At 40.7% G+C, this 12,736-nt stretch overlaps 2 protein-coding genes across 3 annotated transcripts in view; both read right to left on the bottom strand.

Moving 5' to 3' along the window:
* The window catches only part of asic2 (acid-sensing (proton-gated) ion channel 2), a 234,287-nt gene extending 225,888 nt beyond the window's left edge, over positions 1–8,399 (bottom strand). Inside the window, exons 1-2 of one of the 2 annotated variants that reach the window (XM_079457208.1) lie at positions 8,091–8,399; positions 6,220–6,830 (exon numbers count right to left, since the gene is read on the bottom strand). In XM_079457208.1, the coding sequence (XP_079313334.1) occupies positions 6,220–6,813 (594 nt within the window). In that variant the 5' untranslated portion in view covers positions 6,814–6,830; positions 8,091–8,399. Of the gene's footprint in view, positions 1–6,219; positions 6,831–7,747 lie in introns of both variants that reach the window. The other variant, XM_079457207.1, reaches the window with a different exon arrangement.
* A 3,410-nt stretch (positions 8,400–11,809) lies between these two features.
* The window catches only part of hrob (homologous recombination factor with OB-fold), a 6,536-nt gene continuing 5,609 nt past the window's right edge, over positions 11,810–12,736 (bottom strand). The window contains exon 10 of the mRNA XM_079457673.1: positions 11,810–12,082. Within this exon, the coding sequence (XP_079313799.1) occupies positions 12,024–12,082 (59 nt within the window). The 3' untranslated portion in view covers positions 11,810–12,023. The remainder of the gene's footprint in view (positions 12,083–12,736) is intronic.

Genomic DNA, 12,736 nt, shown 5'->3' with positions numbered 1-12,736 from the left:
TGTATACTCTGTTTTTCTGCAACAACAAACTAAATTGTACTCGACAGCAACAGATCACAAAAAGACAGAACCATGTACCATGTAATGCGGTCAACCGTTATAAATCTGGGTATTTTATAACCGCTTATCACTCTGCTAAGCCAATCAGAATCAAGGACCAGAACTGACCGTTTTATAAAACTTTATAAAGACGTGTGTCGTATAAAGCTAGTGTTGTATAAAGCAGGCGTTTTCAAACTGTGGGTCGCACAGTGGCATGAGGTGGGTCGTGGAAAGTCACTGTTAAATGACACACATTAAATGTGTTTTTTCTCCCCATATTTCCATTGAATCATATTTTGGTCTCAAGATATATTATACCTGTCTAGATGGATCCTGGAATTAAAAAGTTTGGGAATCGTTGGTATAAAGAAGACACGTATCTGCACAGTCCGCGTTGTATATAGAAGACGCGCCTCAATTTATAATGTCATCTTCCATCGCAACGTTTCACTGTAGACAACGTAAGATGACAATATAGTCTTTTCTCTGCTCGGAATTTGAATTAATTTTATTATATGACTTAAAGGTCCAGTGTATCAAATGTAGTGGCATCTAGAGGTAAGGTTGTAAATTGCAACCAACGGCTCACTTCACCACTCCCTCTTGTACACATATACATGTATACATATACATACATAGTTATGTATATTGTATTGCATTTTTATCAATAGAAAACATTACACATTTGACCTTTAAATAATTTAGTGTACACACCTAAAACATCATTTGGAATTTAAAAACACTGTATTATAGAACTACCACTATAAAAATTACAGAAACATTTTGGAATTTATATACAGACATATACCGGAATCCTTGTGATAATGATGACTCATTCGTTTGATTCTCTTTCAGGGCTGTTCATGTCAGATGGGCTTGACTCAAGTAAAATTACTTTCATGAGCTATTGCTGTAATTTAATAGAAAAGTACAGTGATAGGAAATGATGGAGAGGAATGGAGTGAGATTCGGAAATGGCCCCAGCCCGTACATCACCGCTGCGCAATAAGATGGAGAATGTAAATCAGTGACCGGCCAACATCTCCTACTTGACCCACTGAACAGATAATCTGCACATCAGCAGGCCACAGAACTTCACAGAAAGCTATAAATTACAAATCTCCCTACGCTTGCATGTTTTTTATATTTTGGTCAAACTGATATATGTTTGGATTTAACACATACTCCATGAATCTGTCTCTATACCTATCACTCAGATTTCTATTAATTATTACAAGGATTGTAATTTTATACCTCTGTATCTATGGAAACGTGAACATTGGGCACCAGCAATTAAAATAAATAAATTACTAAAAATAAATCACCCAAACTTGCCTGATAATAAATAGTAACGATAAAACCCATACCCTAATGACAAAAAAGGACATGAAGCAAGACTGCTAATTGACATTTCGTAATTTATATTTCATTTTGATTTCATCGTCTCTGAGGGAAAGCACACAAAAGCCCATGTTTGAGCACAGGAAGCACTGAATTGTTACAAAGACAGCATTCTTCCTCTATGCTTGAATGAATGCATGTTTTTCTGTTCTTTACGGTCACACTGTTAGCATACATTAACACCTACTCAACCAGCCCACATACAGGTCTTCAGGAATCAGGCAGACACAATATACACAAAATCCTGTTTGTGATCTCATTGTGCACAACATCGTTGCACGTGAAGAATCTCATCAGGGAATGCCATGGCAGACTAACCTCTGCCTTTGATATCTGCTGCCTACACAGGAAGCACTTATCTCTAAAATGGAGAGAATCTTCAAAGTAAACCAGCGTACACAGCCATTTGATGTCCTGGCCTCTCATGGCGCGATAACACACAGCCTGTCGTGACGAGAGAGGGATGAACCTTATACTACTCGTGACAGGGGCGATTCAGTAATACAGATGAGATGTACATCTGACTCGTGGGATAATGGTCTCTATCTCTCTCTCCTGGTCCCTCTCAAAGCTCAAATCATTCTGTTCTGATAGAAGAATGTTCAGATTTCTGTATTGAAGCATGATTATTTATAAAAAAATATTTACAAAACTAAGACAAATTTAGGCACAAAACTATATGACTATATTTCATCTGTAGAATACAAAAAGAAGATATTTTGAAGAATGTTGGTAACCGAACAGCGCCGGCAGCCATTCACTTCTACTGTTTAGACACAAAACCAATGCAAGTTAATGGGTGACGATGCTGTGCGGTTACCAACATTCTTCAAAATATCTTCTCTTGTCTTGAAATGACAAGAGGGTGAGAAAATGATGACAGAATGTTTTTTCTTTGTGAACTATAACTTTACAGTATGCACATTAAGTTATATTTATAACTGGATTAGAACACTATTACTTTTGTACTTTCATTTTATTTCCGTCTGAATAGTAAAAAAACTACCGTTTTCAGTTTGATGGCAATTTTAAAGAAAATAATTTAAATCAGTGTGTCTGCTATTTACAATATGACTAATGTGATGAATGCCAAATTTCAACTCAGATTGAATACAATGTAGCTTTTGAGAGCCTCTCCTGACTTTTCATGTTATAATTTACAGTCCTTTTACCCTGTAATAATAAAACTAGAACCTACATGAAAAGATGAAACGAGTATCAGGGAGCACAGCACGGCCATAAACATTGAACTGAGCAGGCCGTAGATTAATATGAAGAACCCTGCACTAGAGAGGAACAAAGACCAAAGAGAAGAGATGATGGAGATGATCTTATGAAATATAATCATTTATTATTATCCAGAATTCCTTTGTATCTTTGTGTGTCTCATCATGATTCTTGTGATACAGAACTTGGTCACATATTTAAAGCGTATGAAATAAGGTTTAAGGTTTTAAGGTTTTATAGAACCAGAGTGTGGAAGCAGCGTTACTAAGGCCATGTTTACACAATGAAAATGTTTTTGATTCATGTAAGCATTGCAACATTGTCAAAACAATCTTGCTGCGTCCCAACTACCCCTTCTCATACTAGTATGCACTAAAAGTATGTACTGTTTTTGTTATGGAAAAGTATATAGATTTTAGTGTGTAGCAAAACAATATGCATGCACTGGGACATACTAACAGGAAACGGAAGTGGCCATTGTTGCATAGACAACATTGTGGCCATTAACTGCCACACACATCAAAATCCAGCTTTTATTTCCATTGATGCATTTATTCACTTATTGTTTCCTATGTAATTTCAACTCTATAGCTATATTTATTATTTAGTGATACATCAGTTATTTAATTTTAATAAACTACTCACGGTGATTTGTGGGAAATATTAGTGAGCATCATTCTGCACTTCAAATTTCTACCGGAAGAAGTAGACCATCCTGGAATCTTTGGAAATCTCTCTTTAACATACTACGATTTGGGAAGTACTTATTCTATTTTCGAATACTATTTAGGTATACGAATTAGGATGTAGCATCTGTGTTGACACGGATTCGCCTGAAAACACTGTATTATGCATGCCAGGCCAGTAGATGGGGATGTTAAGAAATATGAGTAGAACAAACACACAGTACAGGAGGTACCATTGTTGTTTTGGTGATACTCACGCATGCCTACAGACTGAACATGTAAAATGAGCATGACATCAGATTTCGTGTTTTCACAGGTTTTCAGTTTACACAAAGACGACATTGCCGTTGTTTTAAAAACTCACAGTTTGAGACCCGTTTTAAAAAATGTTTGTTTTCAGTGCCGTAAAACGCAGTTTTCATGTAGTAACAGCCACAACGTATCAAAAGTTTTTAATTTCAGGGGACAACGTTTTCGTGTAAACGGCCCCCCTCCCAATAAGACCTACATGTTTCACCTGGGTAACAGTACAGTCACTCATTATTACCTTGAATTAGCATGACAGAACCATAACTGCTCTTATGTGACATTGTATTGAACATGAGTAGTCTGGGGTAAAAAGTTAATGAACCTCCCCTTCGTCTCTCATACTTATTGTACAGTTTGAAGCTAAACGCTGCGATTCATCTGTTATATATGTGTTATATTAGTTTTATTATTGCGAATTATAATATTAATGTCATCTGTCATCTGTCACCTTAATTGAGATCCTCATTAGTTTTGTGCCAGATACCGTTACATATCGCAAAGTACTATTTATACTGTAAACTCTGACATTAATTTAAAGACATGCTTCCATAAACTGCTACAGTGTAATTATCTTCTGTTTGTTACAAATGTAAAGAGTAGCTAACTTAACAGCTCTACAAAGAGATCCGAAAGCAAGCAAAGCAATATAATGCGTGCCTACTGAATACAATGACTCACTCGATACAAGACCAATGACAAGAAAATGCAGCATTAAACAAAAAAAAAGCAAACTGGTGCATAGAGCGGGTATATCCGTGTATGTGTGCCCGTTTGTTAACAGGGGGCGTGTGTGCACAGTTAGTACCAGTGAGACCACACGTGTAGTGACTGAGGGGGAATAAACAGACCTCAACCCCTGAGGAAAATAGCAGCACTCCAACTGAGTATCACACCAGCTATCAACCCTCATCATCTCAGGCCCTCAGTGGTGAGAAAAACACACAGCTGCGGCCAGCATTTACATCTCCAGTAAGACACTAAACACCACTTTAACCAGTCACACAATACCCCTCAATGGTGGAATGTTCCTTTTTTATGTTACAACCAAATGGCTCTGTCTCACAACCTGGCGAACTAACACGAAGGCTACAGATTGTAGTCGTCCGTGCAGGTTTTGAGGATATAGGCAAATGCATATCACGGAAGGATGGAAGGTATGACTGGCCATATGGAAATGTCACAATCAAACTAAAGGCACAAAAACTGAAGTTTTAGGATTCTACATCACTGAATGAAATGTTAAAAGCACATTTGTTAACTCAAGTGTGCATAAAGTCACAGTTCCTTGCTTCCCTTGAAGCACACACATGCTCCTTGGAATGTTCTCAAGTCATGTGGAGATAACACACACATCATCAGGTTTTAAACAAGCTTGTGGTGTTTATGCCATCTCAAGTCAAATATTGCAAAAAGAAAACCTCCTAACTCTCAAACTGTTATGTGGATAATATAATTTGTAATGAAAAAGTTATATTAAGTAATTCAACAGAAGCATGTCTTTATGGGACATCACAACACATAAGCTGAGATACAGATTGTTTTGAATCCTTAGTAGTACTGTAGGAAATAAACATATTATTACAGATAACCAACAAATCATGAGTGCATCACATTATAGAAGTTTGGACTGTTGGCTGAACGTCAGATGCACAAGGCACACCTTCTTAGGAAACAATTCAGCACGTTCTAAGTCGTCATCTGATTGGTTGAATTCTACAGAATTTCCGGACACTTACGTGTCACGTTCTTTAATGGTACTTCTGGAAACAACACAAAGCCGTCGGATTGAAGCAGTAAGGTGACTAGTTGGTTGCAACAAGATTTCATCACGATCGACTAAACACTAAATTCCAAAAAGTATGCGAGATTAACGCCAAGAACTCTTAAACTTGGTTGCTGTTAACTCTTGACACGTTTGTTAATGTACATTGGTCTGTTACTGTGGGAACACTCCCACGCCTCTAAACATGACTCTTCACAAAAGAAACGTAATTGGTTGCTTTACCTGTCAGTCATATGGCCTCTTGCGACCAATGACAGCGGCCAAAGTCCCAGACCAAAGTTGCCAGACCCTTAGTATGTTCAGCTTCGCAATTCTACAGAAGAGTAAACTAAGACCTTGTCTACACGGGATGCGACTGGGGCGACAAAAGACCCAACTTATTGAAAACATGGCATATGTCACACCGCATCCAGTGCTGACAGATCTTATAATTATTCGGGCCTCCCGTGTACACATGGTGTCACAGTTAGGGTGCTAAGAGCTGTCTGGACCTTCAGACAAACTTTCTCTGCAACTCTTTCAGGCATACACAGATAGAGAGCAGCTTACAAAAGCACTGAAACTCCTTACTCTACAGCTTAACATCCAGAACTTCACCATACACAACAATCAATAGCTTAACGTCTTTACAAACCTGCGACAAAGATAACAAATACACAGACTTTGAGGCTCACAGGTCTGAGCCAGTAACTATGTGGTCCACAGAGATGAAATGCACACCTTCCAGAATATCAAGCCAAAGGTGAAACGAAGCATCTTCAAGATACTCACGGTTTTGAAGTCCTGGTGGCTGCACTCCTGGCCCTGGAAACGGCAGTAAAGCATCATCTCCTTCAGGTCATGACCCACTCGCTCTGTGAACTCCAGCATGCTGAAGGACTTGGGCCGGTAGTTAGTGAAGTTGGATTTCTCTGTGAGGAAAGCCATCACGTGAGGCTCGGCCAGGTGTGGATCGGGAATCTGCAGGTGCACGTCCAGTAAGGCCAACAGCTCCCCGGCGTGGTAGAGGTCATTCTGTGTGAGCCGTGTAAAGCGGTAGGCATTGAGATTACAGACGGTGACAGCAGGAAAGACGAGGCTGCCAGAAACCACAGCGTCCACGCTGGTGAATTGAGGGTAGGACAGGAAGTAGGCCAGCCGCTCTGTGCTCTCCAGGACCAGCAGCACCAGACTGGCCAGCAGGGCTGCGCCCCAAAGAAGCCGGCGTGAAGAGGAGCGACGGGAGGAGGAAGAGTAGGGGAAGATGTAGCGTAAACCGTGCAGTGTGCTTCTGTGGGCGAATGACTGCCAAGACGACAGGCCTCCCATGCTCCTGCTCTCAGTCTCACGACTGGCTTCGCTACCACAGCTCTCCTTCAGGTCCATCGCTGACACGCACACACCTGCGGGGAGATCAGCACACAGCGTTTGTCAGACCAAGGCACCTTCTGGCATTTATTCTGTCCGTATTTTCTCCTCATTAGAGTTTCAGAGCCACATCAATAATATATCACGAAATACAGTGCTTCCTCAAGCAGCAGGTTTGACACAAACATGGAGAGACACCATGGCGCTGTAAGGTGCTGTGAAAAAATGTAAACTGAACGTCGACACCAGGCGAGAGAGCAGGTTATGTAATGTTAACCCCACTGAACGCCGTAAAATGGTTTTGGAGAAAGAACGAGAAATGGATGGATGGAGACAAGGAAGGATGAAACGTGTGGTTATTTCAAGAAATACAAACCAAGGCAAACACACCCCCTGAAACCATAGCCAACTGTCTCCTGGCCAATCAGAAACAGAGGGTCCATTGAACGCTACAGGTCAGAGCGGTTACCATAAATAAATATCAGAGTAGACCAGAGAGCACGCAAACACAGCAGATAACTGTGTGAAGGATGAGCAGAAGAGATCTTGCTCCAGTTAAGCAGTGTAAGAGGGTGGAGATGGAGCGGAAGATACTGCCCATGGGTCTCCCTCCTCCTCTTCCTCCTCCTCCTCCTTCAGTTCAGCCCTCCAAAAGCCTCGATCCTCTCTCTCCATCACCAGCCTCTTTTTTCACATCTAACAGCCCCTCTCCATCACACCATCTGTCTCTCTCGCTCTCTTCAAAAATGTCTCTCAAACTTTCCTACTTGTTTGCGAGATGTTTGGAAACTGTCTAAAGCTAACACGGCAAATATTTCACAGAGAATAAGAGGCAAAAAGGAACATTTTAAATAAAATACAATACATTTCAAACTGCCCCTTTTAAATAAATAAGACATGCACATGCAAACACACACACGTTCAACGGACATCCAATGGCAATTCTAAGCACCTCACGTGCAGCCTAACGATACAACATCCCGTCGTGCATGAGTGTCTGCCCTGTGTGTGAGAGACGGGGAGAGAGGGAGAGAGAGAGAGAGATAGAGAGAGAGAGACAGAGAGAGGCGGGTCAGAGAGGGCCGTAGAAGATGCTGTCTGTCTTTGATCCCGGGTCCACGGAGTACGCGAGCGAGAGCTTCTCCCAGTCCCGGCGCTTAGCGCTCTAGTCCGCCCCGACCAGCATCACGCGCTTGTTTTCCGCTCCTCTCCACGCCGACAGCGCACAACAGCTGAGCCGGTACAGATGTGAGCTTCGTCTAGAGGGAGGGAGAGAAGGTTCAGGAGATGCTTACTGAATTCCAGTCTGCGCCGTATTCCCTCTCTGTCCCCTCCTGCCGCGTGCGCTCATACTCCGCTCCTCTCCGCTCAGAGACTGATGGATGATACAAGAAGCAGATTGTGAGTAACGAATGGAAAAAGAAGGGAAAACTCACAGAAAGGAGAGGGGGGACAGAGCGAGAAAGAGAGGGAGGGGATGTCGGCAGTTTTGTACAGATGACAGATACTGTATTTCGTGCCCGGCGGGCAGCGGTCATCACACCGCAACGTGTAATGTTATAAACCGCGCCTGCGTGCGTGTGTGCGGAGAAACGTGTTTCTGTGTAATGCTTGCGTCTGCACAACATTCAAGTCACAAGCGGTTGGGGGGCAGAGAAAATCAAAGAGAGAGAGAGAGACAAGAGAGAACGAAAGAGAGGTGGGATCAAGGAGGGAGAGAGAGAGAGAGAGAGAGAGAGAGAGAGAGAGAGAGAGAGAGAGAGAGAGAGAGAGAGAGAGAGAGAGAGAGAGAGAGAGAAGCTACAAGTGTGCGTCGTAATGCAAGCAGACAGGAATAAAGAGGACAAGAGAGAGAGAGAGAGAGAGCATGTGAAGCTGTAACAGGAAAAATAAGATGACAGCGAGAGAAGAATTTGGAGGAGTACAAGGATTTTCCACAAGGGGATAAAATTGAATGCTTGCGGGAAAACGTAATGTTACAAAAAACGCAATTCCTCCGTCAATGTACGCGAGATCATAATGCTACAATACTTTTAGCATTTATTATTTGTCGTCCGACTGTCATGCAGGGAGACTTCTGAACTGACATCCTCTGCACTTGCTCTTCGACACATTTTTCACGCCTCATCTGGCTGGAGCCGCCAGAGCGCATTAGGAGAGCAGAGCCTCAAGAACTGAACGCTTCCTTGAGCTCTGTTCACCTCTCATAAACCCCCACACAGTGCCATCTGAAAAAACTACGTTTTCGTATCACCATAGACCATAAATAACGGAGCATATGTTTTTAGACCCGCTTTGTCTATTTATTTCCCCTTGACACCTATTTTATTCTCCACTCTCTCTCTCTCTCTACCTCATCAGTTTCTTTTCACGCTCTTTCATTTCCCCATTCCAGTCCCCTGATTTTCTCATCCGTTTCGGCCCAGCGTCCGCAGACGTGAGGAACCGAGCAAGAGAGCGAGCAGAGGTAATTGATGAACCCCTGCAAATACATTTACACAGAAGGAGCGTACGGCACACACACACACACAGCTCTGATTCTAGGTGGAATTGTTAATACTGGAGCTTTGACAGCCTGTAATGATTGGCAAGAGAAAAGACACACATATGTCTTACCTGAAGGAAAATACCTACCGCTGTGGTTTTAAAATGAAATATACTGACATTATCCTTCTAATTTAACCCATGGGTCAGGAACAGATACAGTTTTCATGATGTGTGAAATACAGGGTTCCCCCAAAAGTTCTGTCATTTACTGACCCTCTTGTCATTTCAAACCTGTGTTACTTTCTTTCGCAGAACACAAAAGATATATTTTTAATAATGTTGTTAACTTCCACCCATTCGCTTTGTGTTCATACAATAGAAGTGAACGGGTGCTGGCGTTGTTCGGTTACCAACTTTCTTCAAAATATCACTTTAAGGGATGGGAATTTGGCAACCATACCCTTAAAAATATTACAAATACTAAAATTAATAACATCTAGGCTACACACATTCAGCTGTTTTCTTCATTTCGATATAGGATAAAGCTAACAAAAAAGCTTTTAAAAAATCCCTAGAAGTTCTTCAAACTTGTCTGGCATATCCAGTATTTTCTTTGAGAGAAACATTCATGTTGAAGTCATCCAGAGATCTGAAGCATGCAGCATTACAACAGGCCTTACAGAATGATTTAAACCAACCACATAACACTTCCAATGACGGCTGTAAATTCACAACAAACTATGAGTTTTTCTCACAGAATTTTATCGTGAGATTTGGTGCATTTAAAATGGCAGGATAGAGGCTCGGGTGTTGAAGCCTGTACAATCAATGCTGAAGACTTGGGCAACTGATCACTGAATTGACTCAATATATAACAATGACTGCCTTTTAAAACTGACAAGGAGACATTGTGCTGATTAAATCTGGCTTCCTTTCAAGTGTCGATTAATTCATTAAGGCAATTCAACTAGTCCCAAAGAAAAAAAGACATTTGTGAAGTAATGTCTTTAAGGACTGAAGCTAAAGACATTAGACACGGGATTATTAGTGCTTTCGTCGCCCCCTAGCGACTGATTCGGAAGTTGCGGAACGCGTTCACTCCAGATGCTGTAATCACAGTAGTGGAACTCAACCTTTCACACACAGAAAACTTTTTACAATGTGCTATAAAAATCACACCATGAAAAACTTTATGTTATTAGAGCTCAAATTAATGCTCGTTTCATCATGTTATAAGTAATGTTCAGTCACCCCCTTTAAAGTCTGTTGATGTGCCCTATGAGCCTCGGCGCTGTGGTTACGAAACACAGATCTAGAGCAGTGGTTCTTAAATATTTTCAATGTAGGGCCCCCTTTGTGTGGGGTGCATCCCTTTGTGCCCTCAGACAAGCACACATGCCATTAAAAGCCAGTCACTCACCAGCATCTCCGTGACACTCACTGATGCTGCTGACAGCTGTATGTTCTCCAGACTGTGGATGACTTAAGGAAGCAACTAAGACAAGACCCCTGTGCCCTGTTAACTCCAATAATGAGAAAAGTTTAAACATGGCCTACTCGTCCTTTGGGTCCTGGATGAAACTCACATTAGTTCTCCAAGTAACAAGAGACATCTGTGACATGCTGACAGATAATATTTAACACACCGTCTTTGTTCTGAGCTCCGGCGTGCCACCGTAGCTTACTTTAGGCTGTGTCAGGGTGTCAAATGAACTCAAGAAGAGCTTTATCAAGGTTTGAACATACCCACGAGATGCCACTAGCTCAAATGAAAAGCTGAAATGCTGCATTTATAGCCACTGATAATGGTGCAATACCAGATAAGAATATATGCAATATATACAGGCATGTACAAATACAGTGCTGCTGCTAATGTACATATTCTTTACTACTGCAATTTGCTTACAACCATAAATGATCCCCAACTAATTGATCTTACCTTCCTGTAACCTAAAGGATGAGAGAGGACAGATTGAATATTAAACCAATTCATTATCATACAAGCCAATATGTCAGGGAAGACTGAATAAGTAATCACGCTTCCACAGCTTTTTAATGCCCTGCAATGAATAAACCTTACATACGAAATCAATAATACAATTAGCGACACACTGTTGTGACAGCAAGACCAAGAAAGCATTAGTACAGAGCAATTCATGAAGTAATAAAATTAATGGAGTACAAATGTAAAAGGGTGAAGAGATAAAGTAATGCTAACCACTCAAGAAGTCTTCCAGTAAGCCATGGGAAAGCTTTTAAACAGCGTGAACAAACCCCATTGTGGGAGCCATTCCGCTTGCACATCAAAAATGACAAACCTTGCCATTCGGGTCCTTTAAGGGTGAATCCAGCCAGCAAATTTCCTTCTTAAGGACTGAAATTCATAAGAAAACTTGCTGTTTTGATTAGCTGTTTTCAGCCTGAAATGAACATTGATCTGTGCAGACATGTTCTCTACACTTGTACAATACCAGCGACAAAAGCATGTCGCTTTTGTCAGCGAGACACACAACCACTCAGGAAAAGAACACCTGTTTATAGGTCTCATTAAGTATTTATTGCTTCAATTTTTGCATGAGACAAGTGATTTATGTACATATTCACAAAGGTTTACAAAAAACCTAAACAAATGTGATGAAGCGTTTGATAAGTGGGTGTTGTTGTTTTCATAGATTGTTTAATATACTGTGTGGTTATAGTATGTATTAATAATAGACATTGTATTTAAAGTGACGGTGTGTTTAAAGGACTCCTCCATATGACTCCACAGGTAACTCCCCGAGCAGCTCATCTAGATCATCTTTAGAAGAGAAACATATGCAAACAGATAAATACTTAAAACCACAAACTCAGTTCAGAAAATCTTATCAAAGAAATTGCTAAACTGATCAATAGCATGGCATCCAATGTAAAGGAAAACCTACTTTCCCTACGATAAACACACAATTTTCTGTAAATTGTGTTAATTTTGTATTAAACTTATTTGTATGAATATAATCTGAAATGTTAAATAGAAATTACATGTAAAATGGATGAAATGAATCCAGGGTGTGTGATGAGAAATCATTTCAAATGATATTAAAATGGCTTGATTTAAACCTACAATTGAAATCCAAGAAATGTAACTAAAATTACAATACTTTAAAGGTCCAGTGTGTCATTTTTGGTATGATCTATTGAATGTAATATAATATATATAACTATGTCTTCAGAGGTGTATAAAAAGCTTACATAATGAAGCGTTATGTTTTTATTACCTTAGAATGAGCTGTTTCTATACACCACGGGTCCCCTTGCATGTAAATTCAACATGTTCTGTCAGTCGTTGTAGTGTTTTGAAAGGGAGGGGTGGAGTAAGCGTTTGCCGGTTGGTTGCAATTCGCAACCTTACCGCTAGATATTACTAATTGGACCTTTAACACACATGCAAGTGCAAACACTCATTCACAAACAC

The sequence above is a fragment of the Barbatula barbatula genome (assembly GCF_947034865.1).
Source record: "Barbatula barbatula genome assembly, chromosome: 5".
In the NCBI taxonomy this organism is placed as follows: domain Eukaryota; kingdom Metazoa; phylum Chordata; class Actinopteri; order Cypriniformes; family Nemacheilidae; genus Barbatula; species Barbatula barbatula.
The sequence above is the reverse complement of the archived record's forward strand: the minus strand, read 5'-3'. Positions and strand labels throughout refer to the sequence as shown.